This window comes from Pagrus major, chromosome 20 (genome assembly GCF_040436345.1).
Source record: "Pagrus major chromosome 20, Pma_NU_1.0".
Classification (NCBI taxonomy): Eukaryota; Metazoa; Chordata; class Actinopteri; order Spariformes; family Sparidae; genus Pagrus; species Pagrus major.
Window position 1 is genome coordinate 11791442 of NC_133234.1, and position 22851 is coordinate 11814292.

The 22851-nt window shown below is 42.1% G+C and overlaps 2 protein-coding genes across 2 annotated transcripts; both read right to left on the reverse strand.

Moving 5' to 3' along the window:
* Window positions 1-3301: 3301 nt before the first annotated feature.
* tut1 (terminal uridylyl transferase 1, U6 snRNA-specific) lies at window positions 3302-9575 on the reverse strand. Its single transcript, XM_073489777.1, has 10 exons — window positions 9360-9575; window positions 8472-8662; window positions 8111-8317; window positions 7578-7692; window positions 7344-7471; window positions 7013-7239; window positions 6795-6904; window positions 5563-5685; window positions 4943-5035; window positions 3302-4838 (listed from the first exon to the last, which is right to left on the reverse strand). Exons 1-10 carry the CDS (start codon window positions 9433-9435, stop codon window positions 3715-3717), a joined length of 2394 nt encoding a protein of 797 aa, XP_073345878.1. The 5' UTR covers window positions 9436-9575; the 3' UTR covers window positions 3302-3714.
* An 809-nt stretch (window positions 9576-10384) lies between these two features.
* Window positions 10385-22508, reverse strand: mki67 (marker of proliferation Ki-67). The gene is made up of 17 exons (XM_073489358.1): window positions 22388-22508; window positions 21717-21819; window positions 21232-21313; window positions 20851-20966; window positions 20154-20223; window positions 19974-20049; window positions 18947-19615; window positions 18575-18807; window positions 17786-18452; window positions 17545-17660; window positions 17180-17357; window positions 16934-17077; window positions 15685-16385; window positions 15132-15177; window positions 14913-14996; window positions 12714-13685; window positions 10385-12424 (listed from the first exon to the last, which is right to left on the reverse strand). Exons 2-17 carry the CDS (start codon window positions 21803-21805, stop codon window positions 10644-10646), a joined length of 6024 nt encoding a protein of 2007 aa, XP_073345459.1. The 5' UTR covers window positions 21806-21819; window positions 22388-22508; the 3' UTR covers window positions 10385-10643.
* Between the last annotated feature and the right edge of the window lie 343 nt (window positions 22509-22851).

A 22851-nucleotide genomic window follows, 5' to 3' on the forward strand; every position in this document is an offset into this window, starting at 1 on the left:
ACACACGCTGCCTAGTCCAAACACAAAAGGACGATTACGCGCACAAAAGTCCATTCTGGTGTAAGAGCAATCTCCCAGGAGAATGTCTGACTCCTTCCTGCCATCACAGACAGATAGGGGGAAATGATTTTTATTTAGCTTTATCTCCAGAGTGGGGGAGCCACTAATATGAACAGAGTGCTTTTCAGGCAGCCAGGTCTGTTTGCACAGCTCAGGAGAAAGAATGAGCAGGTTGATGGCTGCCTGCTACTACAGTGCGATAATTCATGACCATATAGATGGATCTGAAAGGGGCCATCAAGTGTCTGTCAGTAGCGCCGTAGTTTGCTCTAGTGAGAAAACAATGACATGTTTTCCTTTAACTTTCATGGTTTGGGGGGTATTAACACAATCAGCTTCTTCACAATAGCAGAGTGGGTGCACGAGTCAGGGCTTCTCGTTTGCTCATTTGGTTTCCAACACAGCCATGCCTCATGTGATTCTCTTTGCCCCCAGAGGACCGAAGCTCCTCCGCCAGCAGCAGCAGCAGCAGCATCACTCAGACCATTTGTCTTTTCTGGAAAGCAGAGCTGACCAATTACAGCAATATCCCACCGGCTGATGTGTTTATGAGCGAGCTGGTGATGGCAGCTTCGGGTAAATCTGACCGATGGTGAGACAGGTGTTAGGGAAGATTTGAGTCAGAGCACGTTCTCAAAGTCACTACAAGTTCGGGAAGCCGGCGTTTTATTTGTGTATAAATATTTTAAAGGTGCACTATGTAGTTAGGGGGAAGGAATTGTAATCACAAGAGAAAGATCTTCATTTACTGTTTTTTTTATGACTAAACAGACTAAATAAAGAAACTCTCTTCGTTCCCATGACTAAATAAACAAACTGATTTTAAAGGACAACACAATTTCATACTGTTTTACTTTGTTTATATGTGGCGGACCCTGCCACCTTTCTAGCTTCAAATTGTGTTCTGGGGACCTTATTTTCCTCTGAGAACACCTTGTTTATCCAGTTATGGAAAAGATTATTATGTCTGAGTTTGTACTATTACCTCATTAATATTGTAAAAAGTTTGAATTTCTTCTCCAAAACTACAAAGTGCCCCTTTAAAGATGAAGTCACTCCCCTCCATATTCTAGGCATCAGATTATCCGGAGAGGCTCATGAGTACATTTGGCGTAGTTTGCAGCATCGCACTGCAAAACAAGATGACATCATACTAGATCTGACTCAATGTGTTTGTGCGTCACAACCAACTTGACAGAAGCTGTAAACAGCAGATATTGCCCGGAAGCTGTGGAGATTTCAGTTCTCAGGGGTGTTGACTCAGGATCTCTTCCCAATGGATACCAATTACACAAAACATGAAACTGGCTATTTTCTCTCCTTTCTGGGGAATTCTAAATGAATACTAGGCTCTCTGGTGCGAGAGATGTAATGCACATACCAGTGCCCACCAGAATCAATGCTTAAAGTAATTAAGAGTCAGTAATTACAGCAAATGAGTTACATGTTACTGAAGTGATTGATCATCAATACCTAATGAAACCGTATCTCATTGTTTTCCAGGACGTCACGTGTCTCTGTCCATCTTTATGAAGATTTTACAACAGATTTATTTTCTTGATAAAGGAAAATAGCTTGTACAAGTCTTATCAGAATAACTGGTTTAGTAACAGTAATGGTTTGTTTTCTTGTTGGAAGCCAACAGCAAACACACCCCAAGTGTGATATCAATCACTCTGATCCTCTGGCTTAGAGGTGTGTGTGTGTGTGTGTGTGTGTGTGTGTGTGTGTGTGTGTGTGTGTGTGTGTGTGTGAGGCCATATATCAGCAGTACCTGTGATATTGGAGTAGCCTGAAGTGTAGGTGAAAGTAAATGGCTTATGTTCAAGTGATACGCCATCGAAACCTCAGAAAAATTGGCACACAAATGAGAATAGTACGGTGGCCCTGAAGTGCAAAACACAAAAGTCTAGAAATAAGCAACATCGACAGTAAAGCAGCTTTGTGAAGCCAAATGTAGGCACAGCTGTCATTTGTGCTTAATGCGGACAGAGGCATGCCAACATGCTGATTTTTATTTTTACCATGGCATGTTCACCATCTTATTTTTGCATTTTAGCATGGTAACATTTGCTAATTAGTAATATACACATACAAACACTGGAATGGCATTAGAATGGAATAATTCATGGATCTTGATGAAAAAAATTAGGCGTATTTCGGTGGCTGGTATCTATGAGGGAGTACAATCTGATGTTGATCCTAGATATGGCGAGCTTAAATTATGGTTTAGTTGTTATGGGGGTTTAAAATGTGAGTGATACAGGGCTATTGAGTCTGATATTGGATTAGGCTTGATTGAATTGAAAGGGACTGTTGGGCCTTGGCAGAGGTATGCACTCTACTGAGTGTAATTCTTATTAAAGTTTTAGGCTACAAGCATGCGTCAGTAACTCTCCAACATCGGTGTGTGTTACTCCACTACCTCTTCTCTACAGCCTGGAACAAAGACCAGACCAACACCACTTTCCAAAAAGCCGTGCCGCTAACATGGTTAATAAATAAATATTTTGTTAACATTCTAGTTGTTTGAGTACAGTCATAATGCAATATTACCTTTCTGTTATTAGCCGAACAAAAATTAACTATGAGCAATACTTTGAGCCAAAATATACTTTCTAAAAAAAACTGTTGCTCATTTGATTTGGCAATAAACTTTGGAGCGGTTATATTTTGCTGATTTCTGATTACTACCAAAGACGACATCATGATTTCTGCTTAACCACAAACACATCGTGTCTTTGGGCTATACACCAGTTTTATCTTTAATTTCATGACCAAAACAAACACCCTATCTGTAGTGCAAACCTGCATCAGGATTAACATGAAGTAAGCCATCGCAAATGTCTTGATCATCGCAGCCATCTCCATCCTCCGTAGCCTCACATCACCTACCGGCCATCTGTATTTCCCTTTAAAAGTGAGATGAACGATGTTAATCAGCACATGGGAGCTCTGTGCATCCCTCAGCTCCTGCTCGTCCTGCTATAATAAAGCAGTCTGCCTGCCAGAGTAATTACTCTCATCTGTCTCAGTCGTATGAGCAAAGACCCGACTGGATAAAAGCTCTGCTCAATGGCCTCTTTATGGCAGCCAGCGATACGAGTTGAACCAATGCATCGAACCAAAACCTGCAACTTTGTTACGCTACAATTACATAAAGTGACTGTTTTAAAATGAAACTTGAATATAAAATGAATGTAAATATGGTCCTGACAAAGCACAACTACTGTATACAGAATGAGTGTTTTACAAAGACTTTTTATTCATTTGTAGACAGAATCAGATGCTGTGTACACAAAATGTCTGCCACTGAATTTTCCCTTTAAAGCCTCGTTTTTTTAACAGAAATGTACTAAAATCAAGCCGTGTTTCAAAACATAAAAAGTAGGCTTAATCAGGAAGTCTTACTCTGAAACAAACTCGTAACTACAAATATACAGTATACATGAAAACACTACAAACTTGACGTTCGGACAAAGCCCATATTTACAAATATTATAATAGATGCCTGGTCAATATAAAGCCACAGTCTGGCTCTCATGTCCAACTCTCAAGGGATAATACAAGTAGCAGTAATCGCATCTTTGATTCAAAACAAACAAAACACAAAATTATTAGATTTAACAGAGAAATCTGAAAAAGGTCCCCGTTTCAAGTGCTCCCCACGTCTTTCTCCAGCAATGTTTCCACCATCTTCGGCAAGAAGGCTTCAAGGAAATGAAAGAAGTCGTGAAAAACTCCTGCCTGGTCACTGGTTGGCTCAAACATGAGTACTGCCTTTGTGCTTTCTGTCTCACCCACCATCTGGGCCTGGACCTTGACCTCCAGGGGCTCCTTGAGCTCCGGCTCTTTTTCAATGATGTGATCTGTGACCTGGGACTCCAGCTCCACACAGCTGCCCTCTGGCCTCGAGTCTGTATCTTTGCTCAGCTCCCTTCTCACTTTCCTCCTCCCGGCCCACACTATGTGCTTGAGCACACAGATCCAGTGAGGGAGCCCAGGCTTTCCCTTTTTCGCCAGCCTTGGCTTTTTGCCTTGAGGCGACACAGAAGTGTCACTGCCAGAGGATAGCGGCCTCTTGGCACCGAGCACAGCTGTGCCCAGAGGGCTGGCTTCGATTTGGGATTCAACACTGTCATAGCTGTCATTTATTGATGTGTTGAGGGAAGCTGAGGTAGTCTCCATTCCCTCAGCGGAAACCTCGCCAAAGACGGCGTCTGTGGAGGGAGTGAGGTGACACCTCAGAACATTTTGGAAGACTCCCTCCACAGCAGAGCAAACCTTCTGAAACCACAGCAGCCGGAAACCATCTCCCGCCATGTGCAGCTGATTACGCAGCCCTTCAGGGAGCGACGCTGATTTGAAGGGGATACTGATGGTCAGCTGCTCGGTTTTGGTTTGCGAGACCTCCCCGTGGGGGGTGAACAAGCGCACCAGCCCCCAGGACTTCCCCTTGGCGGATTTGCGCTGGTACTGCAGGCTACGGCAGTATTTCTCTGCCTCCTGGCACTCCCTCTGGAAGCTGCGATGGGAACGTTCGTTCAGGTTTCCGGCTACATTGTGGGACAGCTCAAAGGGGTCTAAGAGATTTAGGGGGCCCAGTTTGGGACCGTGGTGAGGGCTCTTGGTTGGTTCTCCCTCTTCCATGGCCTGCTCCTCTTTACTGTGGATGAGGAAATCAGTGATTGGGAGTGCCCGGCCCTCCCTGACAGATATGACACTACTGGCAAAATCAAACTTAGCATAGAAGGAGAAGAAGCCAGCGAGCAGGGTGCCTGGATGGAGAAAAAACATACATGTACGTTGAGAATGGTGATGCTGGCATTGTATTTAGATGTACGGATCGCTCATTTCTCTTGATTAAATTACTTTTACTTACAGAGGTCCTGTTTATTCTTGCTTTGGGGCACAGCAATAGGCTGACTAGGGAAGGTGCAGTTCCAGCCCTCAATCACACACTCTTCTTCCTCACCTGCACAGAGGTGAACACATAACATTTAACAAACAAGTTGACTTATAGCGTATATTTGAAATGACAGAAAAACTGGCAAACGAAGGCGCCATTTTAATAGCACAGGGCTACCTAAATGATTTACGATACTGTACGTCAAGTCATTTCAAGATGTCTGGAAAAGATATTCAAAGTGTCGACTGTAGAGAAGCATGGATCAGGACACATTGTGCCTCGAGCAAGACCCTCTCGTACGAAAAGATTCATTCTTAAGTGGAAACAAACTTGTGATTTAAGACAATTTGCCCACACACAGAGTGGAACAGATGGTCTTACATGGCAATTATCTGGGCTAATGATGAAACCTCACAAACATGTACCTCATAATGAACAGGTGGCACTCATCAGGCTGAAACAAGCTATTTATGACAAATTTGTGCAGTTAAAAGGGTTCAGTGAATCCAACGTTGAACACTGAAACCTCACAGAAAAAAGTGTGAAGATGTTCTTGCATGAGGGTTCAAGTGTAGGAGCAATGCAGCACTTACAGGCCATGTGTTTGAGCTGGTCCACTGTGGGAAGGACGGGAGGTTCACAGTTTTGCAGGAAGAAGACGATCAGCAGTGTCAGAGCGTAGTTGTTGAGCAGGGGACCGGCACCACTGGGATTACCTACACGTCACAACGCAAATGTGATAGCGTTGTTATTATCTGACAGGATGAAGCCAAGATTAGTGCAATGCTATACAGGTGTATAAATAGTATAGAATAAAGTCGACATCTTTGCCAGGGTGTGGAGGAGCTTTTGTGGCATGGGTTTGGTTCTCTGGTTTCCTTCCTAGAAATTCAAGTATAAAATGCTAAAATGGGTCGCCAAATATACTTGGGTGGCTGTTACTGTACCTGGGCAGTTCACCCAAGTAAAATATATGTGTGGGAAACACTGGCATTACACTGACGTTAAAGGGCCTCTATGCCTGTATACAGTAACTGCTGTACTTGTACAATAGTTTAGCCCTTTGCAATCAACAATTATTAAGCCAGTGCGACCAGCATGGTTCCTCTTTGCGTGTTAACAATGCTATGTTGACCAGTGGAAAGGGGTTATATATAACATAATTCAGCAAACTAACCCTTGATCTGCCAGGAATGATCCAATCACATCTTTCTTGAAATCTCAATCAACATTCCCTATCGCCACTTAGAACTTTTTATAAAGTCTTAATGATTTTGTTGCACAGTTGTAGTTTTTTGGAACCTGGTGAGTCTGATCTATCACTTCAAAATCTAACATTCTGGATCACAACAGCAGCCTCAAATGCAACCAAGTCCCATCACGCTTTGCTAATCACTGTGAGTAAGTGCCTTGTTGAAAGCTACACTGGCAGCACGGAGGTTACTGTTCATCAAAGGGAATAAAGGAGAAAGGCCCCAGGAGGAAAGGTAATTAGTCAGCTCTTCAGTGAAGAACACTCCTATAAAGACTTTATTCGTTATCAGGAAACACAGCCTGAATGACTTACAGCACAAAAGGAACTCTGCTTGGGCTTTTTATTTCCATAAAAAAAGGCAGTAAAGGGCTTTGCAAATCAGTGTGTCTAGACTGAACCCAGCATGAAGATAATGGGCAAGTGAAGCTCTACTGACATCTGCTGACCAAAAGATGAAATAACAACCTCAATACACATAAGCCCAACACTCCCATCTTGAGTTTAAAACAACGGTATCTGGTGAATTGGTGCCATTTGCTATGCTCTGAGTCGCAAGTCATTTCATCTTACCAGCCATCTGCTTCTGCTTGGCCCAGTAGCGGATGGTGTACACCAGAGGCCTCAGCCTATCCTCCACCCCTGAACACAGCTGGAGGAAGCGGGTGTTCCTTACTGCTAGTCTATTGAGGGAGGACGGAAGAAAGGAAAATGTACAGGATTTCACCTCACTGTTAAAAAGATATAGATAAAAAAATCACCGTCTCACCACATCTGGAGACACTACACACCTGTTGTTAATGGTGATGTCCCCCTGCAGGTTGAGCTCGCGGTGATGGAACTTGACTACAGGGAGACGAGCGCTGCTGACCACGTGGACCTTGTGCACGCTGGGGACGCAGCGTCGAAGGATTGCCGCCACAAGTTCAAGGACCTCTGCCGGAGAGGCAGTGGAGATGTCAATATCAGACAGGATGGAGTCCTCAGAGCGGCCGTCGTCTGACATGCCCTCGCCTGCCTGAAGAGAGACAGAAAAGTACAGAGTTGATTTCCATTTTGGCTATAAATCATGTTAATTAAATGCACCAATTATAGTATGTGTAAAAAAAAAAAAAATCAGACCTGTTCTGTGGTGGACTTGGCACGGGCCTGGAACACCTTGGTGTTTTCCAGGTCCAGGAACAGGTCCAAGTCACAGGAGTGGATGCCGAAAGTGTTGACAGATGAACCAAACTGCAGAATCTGGCTTTCTGCAAAACATCAAACATACAGTAGAATCAAAAGTGATACAACAACCTTTTGTACTACTCAAGATTTCAGAAACAGTCCATCTGTCTGTGTGTTTGCAAAGGTCACCTGGGAAAAACTCCACAAAAACCTCCTGCAGGAGTTGAACCAGCAAACCTCTGGCCTTCTTTTCGTTTTCACCCAGCTGAAATCGCTCTAAAATGAACTGCATCTGTGCATCCACCTGGAGGAGAACGAAGGACAACACCACAGTCCCTTGTTAACAAGACACTGTGATTACACACAAACCTGTTATATTAAGTTGATCTATTCTCACTGACTAAAGCTGAAGTCAAAATATATACTAATCTAACAAATATATACTAATCTGACAGGGCATATGTATCATTTCCTGTATATAAGACAAAAGTATATCTTTTTTTGTTGTTAGCATATTTTAAACTGCATATTTATTTCATATTAAACTACACGCGTTTATGGATATTATAAAAGATAAACTGTAGTGTGGAACTCTGTTGAGGTTCCACCAGCAGCTCTTAGAGGTTGTAACATTCCTTACTACCTCGCGTATCTCCCATCCTTTCAGACCCACACTTCACTGGCTTTCACCAGGGTTTAAAAAATGGGAACAGGATGCTTACAGACGCCATCTGACACAGCTGAGGTTTGAGGCGCTCGAGAGCTTGCTGGAGGTTCTGGTAGTCATTCCTCTTCTTGGGAATCAACTTGAACTCCTTCTTTTCCCGGGATTTGACACGCAGCTTCAAGCCTTTCATCAGATGCTCGACACGGGACAGAGTTGCCTGTACGCCGTCAGTCTCATTGAACTGCACGATGGCGTACACACCCTGTTATGGCAGAATGATACATCACAGTCAGACTACAATAAGTAGCATCAGTCACTTTATACATGCTGCAAGGTGACCGTCAGTACTTTTGATGTGTGGCAATGAGCACTGTCAGGATATGGACATAATTTAATATGAGTTGCATCTCACTGACCTTGTCTTTATCCATGATAACATCTGAGACTTCCCCAAACTGCTGGAAGTACTCAGCTACGTCAGTCTCAGAGATGTCAGGCTTGATGCCGCTGACAAACACACTGTGCTCCTCCTGGGCCTTCCTGGTGGCTCGCACAGTGCTCAGCGTCTTGTGTTTCCGCCCTTTGACATGCTGATCCAAGCTCGGCTCTGCAGGAAATTAAAATATGATCAATACTGCATCTGAAATACTCTTATCAGAAATACCACAGCTTCAAAGACAGTGTTGCCAGATTGGGAACGTTTTCAGCGACACATACAGTCACTCAGTTTACAAAGTTATATAAAAACCTTTTTTTTATTTGAGCCGTGTCTTTTTTCTTCATCTTTAAAAGGCAGAGGGCAGAATCAAAAAAGCAAGATGGCTATGTCGTACAATGCAAATACAAATCTGTGTTTTAGCGCACTTTTGAACACTTGCGTTGTTGTTTTATATCATATTGGAAAGTTGTGATGAAGAACAATACTCTTTCTATTAGTTACTTTGTATTGTTAATTATAGATAATATTTGGGCGGGTTTTTTTGTCAACTGTGTGGGGTTTTAAGTACCAAACCAATCTGGCAACACGTTTAAAGTTAAAGTAGTACAGCAACTGTATGTAATTCTGGCTGATATGTTTAGCTAACATACCATATAACATTCATACATGACAAATATATCCAAAGCAATAATTAGCCAGTACTATATACAATTGGCGAACTGCTCCAACAACGAATAATATGAAGTCGTGAACTTAACGTGACATTAACTGGAATTATGTTAGCCTGAATTTCTAGTCAGCTAATACTTTTATCATTGGAAACAAACAGAGTTCATTTGACTCGCATGTGGCTAAGTTAGCTTACCGTTTGGTAAGTTGACATTGCACAGAGTGCAGTGAAAACCTTTCGGCGTCGTTTTAATGTCACCGCCTGCTTCCATGATGGCAAAACGTAAAATGTGACGATAAAGCGAGAAATAAATGAAGCGCTTAAGTCATCAGCAAAGTTTTGGGGCCGACTGGATGTCCATGCGCCTCTCAAATCTCCCTCCAGCGTCTCTTCTGCGTTTGTTTCGAGTCCGTCTCCAAAATGTGTCCGGGTTGTTCTTCTGTTTTATCACCACGTTCCGGTGTAACCTATTTAATGCATTTGCGCTGCAAATAATACAATAATGAGATTATCTTTATCTTTTCCTGATACTATCTCACATGTATTACTTTTGGTTACTTTTTAACCAACTTTTATATTGATGTCATTTAGCGACTCTTTAAATGTCTTATTGAACGGATTACATAGCTACCTCCTATTTTTTTAATATGCCAATGCAATTAAAATACCTGTCTGAAAAGTGTTTTGAGAGACGTCAAAGTGGTAACAAATATACAATAACAGAATGCTCATAGACACAGACTCTGGTTGTTGAGGTTTAACTTGAGGATTGACTGTAGTATGCATCATTTGTAAATCTTGAATAATAGCTCTGGAATTTTCAATTAAACCCCATCATCCATTTTCCAACTCACACTTGCCTCTATCACTCTTTTACTTGTTCCTCCCAGAAAATGTTTAACTGCTGTGACTAAACCTATTATTTTTTAACTTACAGAAACTAGACCTGGACCAAATCTGAGTTGCACATGACAGAAAATGTAATGCCAGTCCCTTCCTGTCACATCTTCCAGCACTTCATGTAACTGACTAAAACATTAAATTGACCAGATCCCAATCACCAGAACTGTATCTGTACCAACAAGCTACATACAGTAAAGGCTTCAGGTGTGAGCACTTCTACAATGTCTTTCAAATCAGTTAGTTACCACCCGTCATTTTCGCACCACATGTGGATGCACAGTACAGACATGCTTGGAAATAAAGACAAATTCACACCAATTTTTGAGAACAAAAAAAAAATTTAATTACCACTTTTTTAACCATAAAAATATTTGCAAAGTAATGAAGTCATGAATAACATACAACTTGTCACGAACAAGACTCCCTGCTGCGAACAAAAAAAAACAAAAAGAGTGCATAATTTTCAGTCTATAAAACTACTTTTTAAAATGCCATACAATTTATAAAAATTCCAGGTACAAAAAGATTTTAAAAGAAAATAAGTCATTGCAATTAAGATTATGTACACAAATGTTTTTATTTCTTTGCTGATCTTCCTCTTCTGGTTTTTGGCTGCGTCTCGGCCTCAACACTTGGTACCTTGCTCGTGGTCTCTTTGTCAGCGGTGACATCAGCGATCTTTGCCCCTCGCCTGGCTCTCTTGGCGGGCTGAGCTTCGACAACCGTTTCTGAGAGATCCTTCTCTTCAGTTTTGCTGGCATCCTTTGACACATTTTGGCTTTCGGTGTCAACTTGGTCTCCAAGTTTAGACTTCCTACCTCGAACTGCCTTCACAGGTGTTGGTTTTGGAATCTCAAAGACGTCAACGCCAGTTTTCCACTTGACAGATCTTTTGGACATTTTTGTGTCTTCCTCAACAGCACTGCTCGTCTCTTCAGTGGGCTCTGCCTGGTCACTGGTCACCGTGGCATCATCTGCTGTGGGCTTTGCTGCTGCCCGTCTTCCCCTTTTGGTTGGCGCAGACTCTGAAACCAGGGTTGTGGATTCTGTATCGTTCTCCTCAGAGGGAAGAGCTGCACCTCGACGCGCTCTCTTGGCTGGAATGACCTGTGAAACCTCTTTTTTCGCCCCCCTTGCCCTGCTAGCTTTAACAACTGGGGCATCTGGCTCCACATTACTCTTCTCTTCAGTCTCTAGCTCATGGTCAGGTTTTTCCTCTGGTACCACAGCAGTGACTTCAACCTCATCAGCAACTTGTTTTCCTCTCCTTCCCCGTTTGGGTTTATCTGTAGAGCTGACAGCAGGGACCTCTTGGACCTCAGTGGATTCGACAGGAGTTTCGCTCTCAGCGTCTTGTTTTGCTTTACGTCCTCCTCTTCTGGGTTTTGCAGCCACAGTAGTCTGTTCAATCACCTTCTCGGGCTCAGCAACAACTGGAGCTTCAGCCTCCACTGGAACAACCTTTTCAGTAGTTTGGACTTCTTCACTTGGTTCTTCATGGTCTTGCTCTGCCTTCCTGGTTCTCCTTCCCTTTTTAACTGGCTCCTGGGATTTAGTAGTCTTGTCATCGTTCTCCAGCTTCTCTTCTTCCTGTCTGGCATTTCTTCCCCTCTTTGCCCTGACTGGAGGCTGAGACTCCTGCTTGGTCTCCACAGTGACACTGTCGTCTGCCACCTCATTTTGTTCAACAGTATCAGCTTTTGTCTTTCTACCCCTTCTGGGTTTTCCAACAGCAGGAACGGACTTTTGAGGTTCAGCATCTGCTGTAAGAGGTTCTTCACTCACAACTTTCTCTGGTTGAAGGGGCTCAACAGGTGTTTGTTTAGTTTTTCTTCCTCTAACAGGCTTCACAACAGCCTCGTCTGCAGGAGGTGCACAATCAATTTCTTCTTGATGGGTATTTTCTGTTGAAGTCTGGTCACTCTCAGCTTCAGTAGAAATCTCAGTTACCGGTGTTTCCACTTCAGGTTGGACATCGGCGGTGCATTCTTGAGACTTAGCATTTCTGCCTCTTGTTGTTTGTCTAACAGCGGGTGGTGCTGTAGCTTCAGTTTTCTTCCCTCTTCTTCCTCTGACTGGAGCAGAGACGACACAATCTTCAGGGTGTTCTGGCACCTCCTGTTTATCCTCAGCTGGTTTAGAGTCCACCACTTTCGCCCTTCTGCCGCGAACAGATTTTTTCTGAACTATAGCTGCATCAATTTCTGGTTCTTTGCAAGTTGCCGTCTCCACTTCAGGTAAACTTTCGTCTGAAGGTGCCTGAGGAACAGTTTCCATGGCATCTGAAGATTTATTTTCATCACTTCCACTGGGCACCACCTCCAGCATTTCACTGCAGACTTCATTTGCATCAGATTCTAAAATAAAACAGATTGTTTTTAGATTTAAAGTGGCAGAGAATTCACTATCAACAGTTAAACAGTACATTAGTCAGTATTTGAGTTTTTACCAATGAAAATCTATGACCCTTTCATTAATATTGTAAAACACTAAGGGAAAAATGGATCAAACTACCTTAATGCACAAAGCATATACTTTAGTTAGCACTTGTTTGTACAGAGCTAACTCAAATTTATCAGATTCCCTTACTTTTAAGTGATTTCAGTTTGAACCAAAAACACAAAAGCAGAAACAATAAAAACCAACCTTTTGCCATGTCAGCTTGGGGAACATCATCACGATCAGTAGAGGGCACATCTCGCTGCTCTGGCACCGACTGTTCAGGTTGTTTAGTTTTCCTCCCTCGCTTGGGCTTCAACACAGCCTTCTCCATGGGTGCTGCACTGTCATTTGCTTCGTGGTCAACATCAACTGGGGGACTTTGTTCACTCTCGGGCTCTGGCACCATTTCAGTTTCAATGGCAACCTCCTGGACAATTTCATCAGAAGCTTTTTTGGCATTTCTTCCTCTTCTAGGTTTAGCTGCAATTTTGGAAGGCAGACTTTCCTCCGCTGCGGGCTCAACATCGTTTGCCTCAGGGGTCTTTGCATTTCGGCCTCTTGTCGTTTGTCTAACAGCGGGTGGAGCTGTAGCTTCGGTTTTCTTGCCTCTTCTTCCTCTGACTGGAGCAGAGACGACAGGATCTTCAGAATGTTCTTCTGCCTCCTGTTTATCCTCCACTTTAGATTCAACTGTTTTTACCCTTCTGCCACGAACAGATTTCTTCTCCACTTTAGGTTGTTCTTCAGGTACAGGCTCATCCACTGCAACAACTGTAGGTTCTTCGGGTACAGGCTCATCCACTGCAACAACTGTAGGTTCTTCGGGTACAGGCTCATCCACTGCAACAACTGTAGGTTCTTCGGGTACAGGCTCATCCACTGCAACAACTGTAGGTTCTTCGGGTACAGGCTCATCCACTGCAACAACTGTAGGTTCTTCGGGTACAGCCTCATCCACTGCAACAACTGTAGGTTCTTTGGGTACAGCCTCATCCACTGCAACAACTGTAGGTTCTTTGGGTACAGCCTCATCCACTGCAACAACTGTAGGTTCTTCGGGTACAGCCTCATCCACGGCAACAACTGTAGGTTCTTCGGGTACAGTCTCATCTGCTATATCCAGTTTGGGTTCTTCCACAGGTACATTTTCATCAACAACTTCATTGGCATCCGCTTCTAAAGTAAGACAAAGGAAGAAGAAATAGCTGCTTTTTTAACTGTTGAAATTCTTGCATCAATTTCAAGATATGTTTTGACAGTAGATTTACATAGCACGCACACAAGGATCAAACCTTCCTCAATGCTTTGGGTGAGTTCTGAACATTTTGTGTGCTTAAAAGTGACACTTAGTAGTGAAGATAACCTGAATGTCCTACATTTAAGTTTGTGCCATGGTGCTTTCAGAGTAGGGCTGGGCGATTAATTGAATTTCAATTTCGATTTCGATTTTGGCTTCCCTCGATCATGAAAACAAGATAATCGTAATAAAACGATCATTCTGCCGCACGCCGTGTCTTGTGTGGTAAATGCAGCGAACCCTTCCATCTCCACCTGTGCACTCCGCTCCGCCCCGCCCCGCCCCCGCCTGAACAGTTTCGCTTTCAGCCACGCCGGTGCGTGTTTGGAAAAAATGTGTAGAAGAAGACGGTAGAAGATGGCAGAAAGGAGCCTCTGGTCGGGAAGAAAGATAAAGCGAATTCTGTGGTGTGGAAACACTTCGGTTTCGAGGAGTCTGACTCGGAACAAACGAAGATATTGTGCAAGATAGGCACATCCACCCGGCTCCCGCAGGCATGAAGAAATAACGGATGCCATCACATACATGATTGCCAAAGACATGAGCCCTATCAACACCGTTAGCGAGCCGGGGTTCAATTAACTGATTAACACATTGAACAAGCGGTAGTATGTGTTACCATCACGTCACCATTTCAGCAGAATTGCGCTGCCTGCCCTTTATGACGAATGTCGCGGAAAAGTTGCAAGAGAAGTGTCAACAGCATTATATTTTGCCACCACAACGGACCTATGGTTTTTTATTTTTACATTACATATTATTTAATTCATTTTATTAAAATATTTTTCTTATTTATTTGCATTTTTCAGTTCAAACTTATCGTGTTAAAAGAAATACCAGAGTTAAAAGTTCAATAAATGCTTGTTCTCAAATCAATGAATAATCGTCTTTAATAATCGTGATTACAATATCAATCAAAATAATCGTGATTATGATTTTTGCCATAATCGAGCAGCCCTATTTCAGAGTCAGACATTTTTTTGCTAGGATAACAGACTAAACACTTAGATTTTTTACAGCAGACTTTTCTTTTCTTAAGGTAGATCAGTATGCAGAAAAAAAGTATTTAGAACAAAACAAAAAGGAATTAATATCAGTAAACTTACCCTTTTCCATTTCAACTTGGGGAACATTATCAACCACATCTGATGGCACATCATCTTGTGGCTCCTCACGGGCAAAGTCTAGCTCTATACAAGGACAGAAGGCAAAACCACAACAATAATCAGTTCATCATAATAATGTAACTTATATACCCAACATACAAGTAGTGTAATTTCTCACTCATCTAACAATATTCTTAGTAAACTTAATAACCAACTAACCTTTTGCAACATCTAGACCACAATCCTGAGGATTTTGATCTTCAACCTGTTAAAAATAAAATGAAAAATCATTTAGACAACAAACACTCAGTTTGAAATAATGTAAACCAAGCAAACAACACAAATGTCTTGAAAAAGTTAGATTTCGTGAAATTTAATATTGTCAGTATGTGGGTACACAGACAATACTGGGATATTACAATAAATTGTTGATTTTGGTCTTTACAAAACCTTTTTGTTGATTAAAAAAATAAAATAAAGAAGGTAAATGCAGCTGCAGGGCTGCATGAACACCATCTGGCACCTTTTTAAACTCTTCCAAAATCATTCGTCAATCAAATGACTTCATGTAATGTGAAATTGTTACCATTATTTAAAATCCCAATAAAATTATTTTTGCAGTCATCAGTTCATTATTTTGGCTCACTTGTTATATGGCTGAATCCCAACTCTTCTTACTGCTGATCACATTTGGCCTGCCAGGTTGTGAGTTTCTTTCTAAAAATACTCAAACCAATAAAGAAAAATCCAAAATAGAGTTTTTCATTATTACCTCCTTTGTCTCCAGTTGTTCTATGGAAACAGGCAGTGGCTCCTCCATGGGCTCTTCAAGTCCCTCAAAGTCTTCTACTGGTGCATTAGTAGTTGTCATTTCAGATGGATCTTCAGATTCTTCCATATGTACTGGTGCATCAACAACTTCGTCACTAGCCTCTGGAGCTTTGGGAGTTTCCAGAAGTTTTCCTTGAACGTCTTTGAGAGGCTCAGTCTCCCATTGTGGTGTCTCGAAAATTTGCTTCACACCAGTAAGGCATTCTTGTACCTTAGGTTTCTGCTTCGGTGTTTTCAGAATGTTTCCTCTCAAGTCCTCAACAGGCTCAGCTTTCTGTCTTGGGGTCTTCATGATCCTCTTCACACCAGTGAGACACTCCTTCTGTTCAGGCTTCTGCTTGGGAGTTTTCAGAAGTCTTCCTCTCAAGTCCTCAACAGGTTCAGCCTTCTGTCTTGGGGTCTTCATGATCCTCTTCACTCCAGTGAGAGCCTCTGGTAATTCTGGCTTCTGTTTGGGAGTTGTTACAGAGGTCGTCTTCACATCTGTGCATTCCTGTTCTCTGGGACCATCAGAGGGAGTCTCCTCGGCAGGGACATCACAGACCAAGCTAGATTCTTGATCCCCATCAAGGAGGCGTCTGACAGCCTCACTGTTGTACCTTCCGTCTTTTACTGTGCTCAGTGGTGACACCATCATTTCGTCTGTAAAATGTGTCAAGTTATATTAGATAATGCAAATGTAATTACTCAACCGACTTAATCTTACAAGTCCTTTAGCCTTAGGGCACAAACATGGTCCACGTAAGTACACAGACACAATCAGCTGGCCCAAACATGCAACTCCAATGAATATACGCAAAGCGCATTCTTATGAACAGTTGGAGGTAACAAATGTGAGTTCTCAAATGGGCGATATAGAGTTAATCAGAATGTTTACATGACTTCAGTAGTAAACCAACATGGCATCCGTGCAGGAATGCTTACTGCTGTGCATATGGCACAGAAGGAAGAGAAAAAGAAATAGACGAAGAGAGAAGAGGTGACAAAGCCTCATAAATACGCTGACACATATGGACATATTCAGCTAAAGCTTCATCAAACTGGTAAGCCATGGTTGTTTTGAGCACTTCATGCTATAGCGCCAGCTTAAAGTATCTCCATACTTGCAGGGACTATGTTTGAGCCCTTAGTGATTATGCAGAATAGAGATTTCGTGCTTTTCTCCTCTCCAAACAATATAAACACTTTACCTGGCTCCTCTGGTGTGTTCAACACTGATGGTTCTACAATGGATGTGCCCAGAGCTCCCACGGGTGTCTTCATGGCATTGTTCTCATTGATCACAGATCTCATCTTCCTTACATTTAGAGGAGTTTTATACATTTCAGAAATTCCTAAAAAACAACGCACAATATGATTAGGTACAATATTGTAGTCCAACATACATTACCAAAAATAAGTGTTGATAACTGTAAGGATGGAAAAGGCGTAATTACCAGTCAAGTCCTCATCCATTTTCATGTTCTTTTTAAGGAGTGCAATATTGGTGATCAGTCTTGGTGCAGCACCGGATGGATGCACAACGTTTTGTTTGTGAGCTCTACCCACAACAATGGTAACAGGTGAATTTGCATGTCCAGTGCTGACATGGCCTTTGAGTTTTCTTGCAGGGGTCTGAAAGATAAAGGACAGAGTCACTGCAGTTTTCAAATGGTAACCATACTAACATCACAACAAGAAATAACCCTATTACAGTAAGAGATGATGTTCAGCATGAGTAAACAGTAAGTAAGACGTTAAGTATCTAATGTAATCTTCACTAAAAAAGGGTCCTGTATTCAGGAACAGGAATATTGTTTACCTGGAGTTTGGACACAGTCTTCTTCATTGTCTTTTTGGGGACTGCCGTTTTAGCTGGAGCAGCCACTTGAGCCTTAGCTTGCCCAAATTTCACCATGTCTGCGTAGGAATTCATGGCTGAAAGGAGAGCAAAAAAAGGGAGAAATTAACTCAGAAATTGATCATAAAGTGCATGGACCAAAAGGTAAGATTTCTAATATAAAAGATATACAGTATATCATATATTTCAGGGTCGAACATACCTTTGATAGATGCCCGTGAAATGCCACTTCTGCGCATCACTTTTACAGCACTTTTTACAATGCTCTTCCGTGAGGTGCTCTTCATGCTCATCCTCTTCAGGGGTATTTTAGGAGTTACAGTGACCAAAGTCACCTGGTCATTAACGACATCTTCAGCAATTGGAGATGGTGTGCTGATGCGTGACACAGAGAATCGCCCTTGTACTGTGGGGGTCTTTTTAATGGCCTTAGGAGTTTCCATTTTGTTTGCAGATGCAGCCTTGGGAGAGGGGGACCTGGATTTTGGAGACTTCTTTGCAGGGGTTGCTGCCTTGGGAGACGGAGACTTGGATTTTGGGGACTTCTTTGCAGGGGTTGCTGCCTTAGGAGACGGAGACTTGGATTTTGGGGACTTCTTTGCAGGGGTTGCTGCCTTGGGAGAAGGGGACTTGGATTTTGGGGACTTCTTTGCAGGGGTTGCTGCCTTGGGAGAAGGAGACTTGGATTTTGGGGACTTCTTTGCAGGGGTTGCTGCCTTGGGAGAAGGAGACTTGGATTTTGGGGACTTCTTTGCAGGGGTTACTGCCTTGGGAGAAGGAGACTTGGATTTTGGGGACTTCTTTCCAGGTGATGGAGTCTTAGGTGAAGCCTTCTTGGCACTTGTTGATTTCTTAGGTGATGGATGCTCCTACAAAAGCAAAAAAACAAAGAAGCAAGCAAAAAAAGATCAATTTTAAAAAGGAACATTATGTAAGGGGGAACAATTCTGTTCAGTCAAACTTGAGTCATCCTTGTCCACTTAAGTCTTACCTGGAGCAAGCCAATGACTGATGCTCGTCTAAGTAGTGAGTGTTGGGGTCGATACAGAGACAAGCTTCTCCTGGGAGTGGCTCCCTTGCGTAACGGAGAGTCAGGTGGCAGTCGTTTGTCAAATAACTCCGGACTCAGTTGCCCGCCAAAGGAAACCCGTTTCCTCTTCATTTGTGGTGTGGGCAAGTCGGCTGCAAGTTCTCCACTTTTGCGTTTCTTGGACGTCTCTTTTACTAATAAATGAATTGAAAATGTGATTGTACATTAGAAACAACCAAATATTTCTTAAACATACTGAAGTTATTTCTGTAATTTAGGTAACATTCGTAACAAATTTGAAGACAAACAATATAGTATTACAATATTTATTACCTTTTTCAACCTTTCCTGAGTTCTTTGGCGATGCCTTTGTTTTGGGAGAAGTCACTGCTTGCTTTTCTTGTTCCTTGGACACTGCAGGTTTGGTTGGTGTGGCCTCCTTGCTTCTCCTCCTCACAGGTGACTTGGGTGTTTGAGTGGAAACTTGCTCAATAACCTCACTCGCAGTAAACCTCTGAGGAGGTGAACGGTTTCTCTTCTGGGGTGACATTGCCTCAGACTTGGCACCATTTCCAGCTTCGGGTCCGGCCATCACAGTAGAAGGAACCTCAAAGGACTTCCTCTGCTTCTTAACTGACTTTGGGGTCCCATTACCCATTTTTTCTGCCTCCTCCTTTGTTTCAGCTCCAGAAGAGACTTTAGCTTCATCCTTCTTAGGAGTGCTTTTGTCTTCTGAGGAAATTACAGGTTTTCCACCACTTTTTCTGACTGAAATAGGTTTCGGGGTGCACAGCTTCGAGATAGGCGTTTGAAGCAGACTGACAGAAGATTTGCGTGGGGTCTTAACATCCAGAGATTTTTTGATCATTTGATACAGATCGTTGAAGGGGGAGGCGGTCTTGTTTTGCAGCAGGCCATCGTCCTCCTTGGGCTCCACCTCCACAGTTTTCTCCAGAGATCGCTGGATGTTGTCAAGGTTAGTACCATCTTTTAGATGAGGGTCTAAAATAGAGCCAAAAACAAAACATAAAAAAAAGGCATGTACACTTCACAGTGCAAGGGCTGCGAAAACATTTTCACTCATCTGTCAGATGTTTACCATACTGAGCTAAATGCACAAACAACAACCACAAAGACTTATAATTTGAGACAGATCCTCAAATTCATTGTTCTGGTTACATAGAAAATTCATAGCAATGACTTCCATCTCCATTTTTAAAACTACTTGATAAAATATTTAATTCTATCATGTTTAATCATCTGCAAAGGAAACACCAATTCTGTGAGTTCACCGACTGTATTTGTGCAACATTATCTTCAACTACAGCTAATTCACAAGAACACTATCATGCAGTCTCACCTGTGGACACTTCAGAGATCCTCTTCCCTCCTGTTTCAGTGGTGACAGTGTCCCCCACTTGCTGATCTTGAAGAACCTAGGCATGGGAAACTTTCATTAACACACAGCAGCAGTGCAGGCAAAGTCAAGATGTTGGGATGGCTGCAGTGCTAGCGATAACATAAATAATTGGCAAATTACCTTGAGGCTTTCAGTTTTGCCTCCTATGGAAGACCTCTTCTTTGGTGTCGGTGCTGGAGGGTACTCAAACCTGAAATGACAATCAGCAGAAAATATAAGTAGAACTTCATTTACATACATCATTAAAATGCCAACTTTACCATTCCCATTGCATCTGGTATATATGCCATTTAAATACATTCTGTCTGTACTTAGACTCAATGTCCCTTTAATGTGTTCTTGGAAGCACAGGTAAAACTATCAATGAAAACCAAACATGATGCATGTCGGGATACAAAATTGTAGAACTCTTGATGCTTGTACAGACAATCGAGACAGCATTTGTAAGTTGTGACAGATACTTTAATGACACATTGTGTTAAGTCTGGTGGTAGAAGATTATGCTCAAGTCTGTAAATAACTGAGTGGATGGTGAAATTCAGATGAAGTAATTTCTGTGAGTGTTCCGTTTTGTCCATTGGTCATTCCTTCACTGTACGGAGTACAGCAACAACTCTTTTTTTGTTTATTTAAATGTATTACATGTTAGCACTTTGCATAAATATTTGCTGATAAAATGTACCTAGCTGAAAATTGGGTTTCTATTTAAAAAAATTTTATTTATTTTTTTAAATTAATGCACTTGATACTGAAAGTAATAGTAAAAGTAAGGAGGTAGAGGCAGTAAAAATGGGAAATTGTTCCTCATCACACTCACCTGAAAGAACGGTCAATAATAGTTATCACATCTCCATGCTTCAAACGCTCAGACTGTTGCAAAGCCTCTCCGTTGACACAAGTTGGATTCACAGAGCTCAAATTTGTCAAAACGACCTGAGAGAGACAAAGATTAAAATTCTATCAAACACACTCCCTCAAAGTGAAGAATACTGTGTCAGCCAGGCTTTTTCTGCCATCTAGGTCAAGATTTCCCACAGGGAACCCACAGGTTATTTGAGCAATGAGACTTTTTGTTGACACTGGAATGAGCAACATATACATAAACACAATTATTCAAATACAATTCCTCATTATCCCAGATATCCTTTAAAGTTGAAACACTGAAGTTAGCGTGGTTGTGTTCAGCATGTGTCATTACCTCTTTATTTTCATTCAAGTCAATCCTGCAATGCTCCTTGGAGACTTGAGGAAGCTGAATACGAATATCGCAGTCCGCCTTCCTGCAAAGATCACAAAGAAACATGCATCAACAAAACAGACATGTTACGTGGATCATCACAAGGTTTTCAGTGGTGCTTGTTAATGAGTAGAGAATGAAGTCTTCATGGGTCCAAAAGTAAAGTGAACGTGTGAACTGGAGGTACTTCATGTATGTACAAGAGCAGACATGCGTTTAAATTTCTGACGTCAGCAGCAGATGGCCCGCCTCCAAACTAAAGGGTTTTTATAGCACCTCTGTCAACCCCAACACGAGGCTGCTCATAGTAAATGCTGGCTTCAACATGTGTGTATTTGCTTAACAGATATGTGCGCTAAAACAATAGTGCAGTTGAGGTATAACAAATGAAAGGAGGTGATTTAATCAAACATTACACTGACAAAAATGCATTTTACTGCTCTCACCTTCCAAATAAGCATGTTGCAGTAAGAGGAAACTCAGTCCCATCTCCTCCACTCCTCTTAATCACGACTATCTTTCCGTGCAGTGGCATTTTCGTAACGTTACCTGGGAAAGTAAGCAAACCAAGTTTCAAAATCGAGTGCTAGCCAAACAAAAAACAACAACGTCAAGAGAAAATTAGGAAACCAAATGTGAATTCTTAAAGAGTAACGTTTAAAAAAGCATTTTAGAAACAGGAAACAAACTAAAAGGGAAGATGTTTGCGAAAATACAGCATTTCTATGCTTGACGATGCTCCGTCAATACCAAATTTGCTCCACGTTAGTTGACAATAGGCATATCATTGTTTTTAATCACTACTGCATTTTAACGCTGACATTTTCGACGTTATCGCCACAATTCGACTCAGAAGATCACGATTAAGTCACATCAACGTTAAAACACACTGCTGACAATTCAGCGTCACCCCACGTGTAATGTCGCCTCGATAATTGCGATATACTTTTGTCAGACATGAAATACTGTTGCAGAAATGGCTCGAGAATAGCGAGTAATCGACAAAACAAGATGCGTTTTCCGTTGAAACATGTCACTTAACGTTAGCTAGCTAAAACTTTAATATGTGGCCATGGTTGGACCGACTGAAAAATATTTCTATGCGTTGTAGCCTTACCTGGAAGTCTTTTCAAAGACACGTCAACTTCTGGCAATCCATAAACCGGGATGTGGCGAAGAGGAATTTTACTATAATGTCATATCAGACTAAAAGTAACCTACCGTACACTACAATGTACATCGACGAATGGCTAACGGAAGCTAACATGAGCAGCAGTCATTTGTTGCCTCTCGCCTCTTCCACAGAGGTGTGTAGTATCACTCCGCCATACTATACATACTGTAATTGAAAGAGACACACGAGCTAACTCGTGTTTTGGGGTACAATAGATGTGTTTTTGTGTTACTGTGTTTTTAAAGTTCTATGTTGTTGTCTGCATCAAGTGTAACCGTCATTTACGTAAAGGGGACTATTTTGTTTACGAATCTGGCGGAACAATTTCACTTCGGCAAAGGGACACTGATTTGAAAATGTTTGAAATTCCGCGCGAAGGACTGTGATTGGTTGACACGTCACTGTCT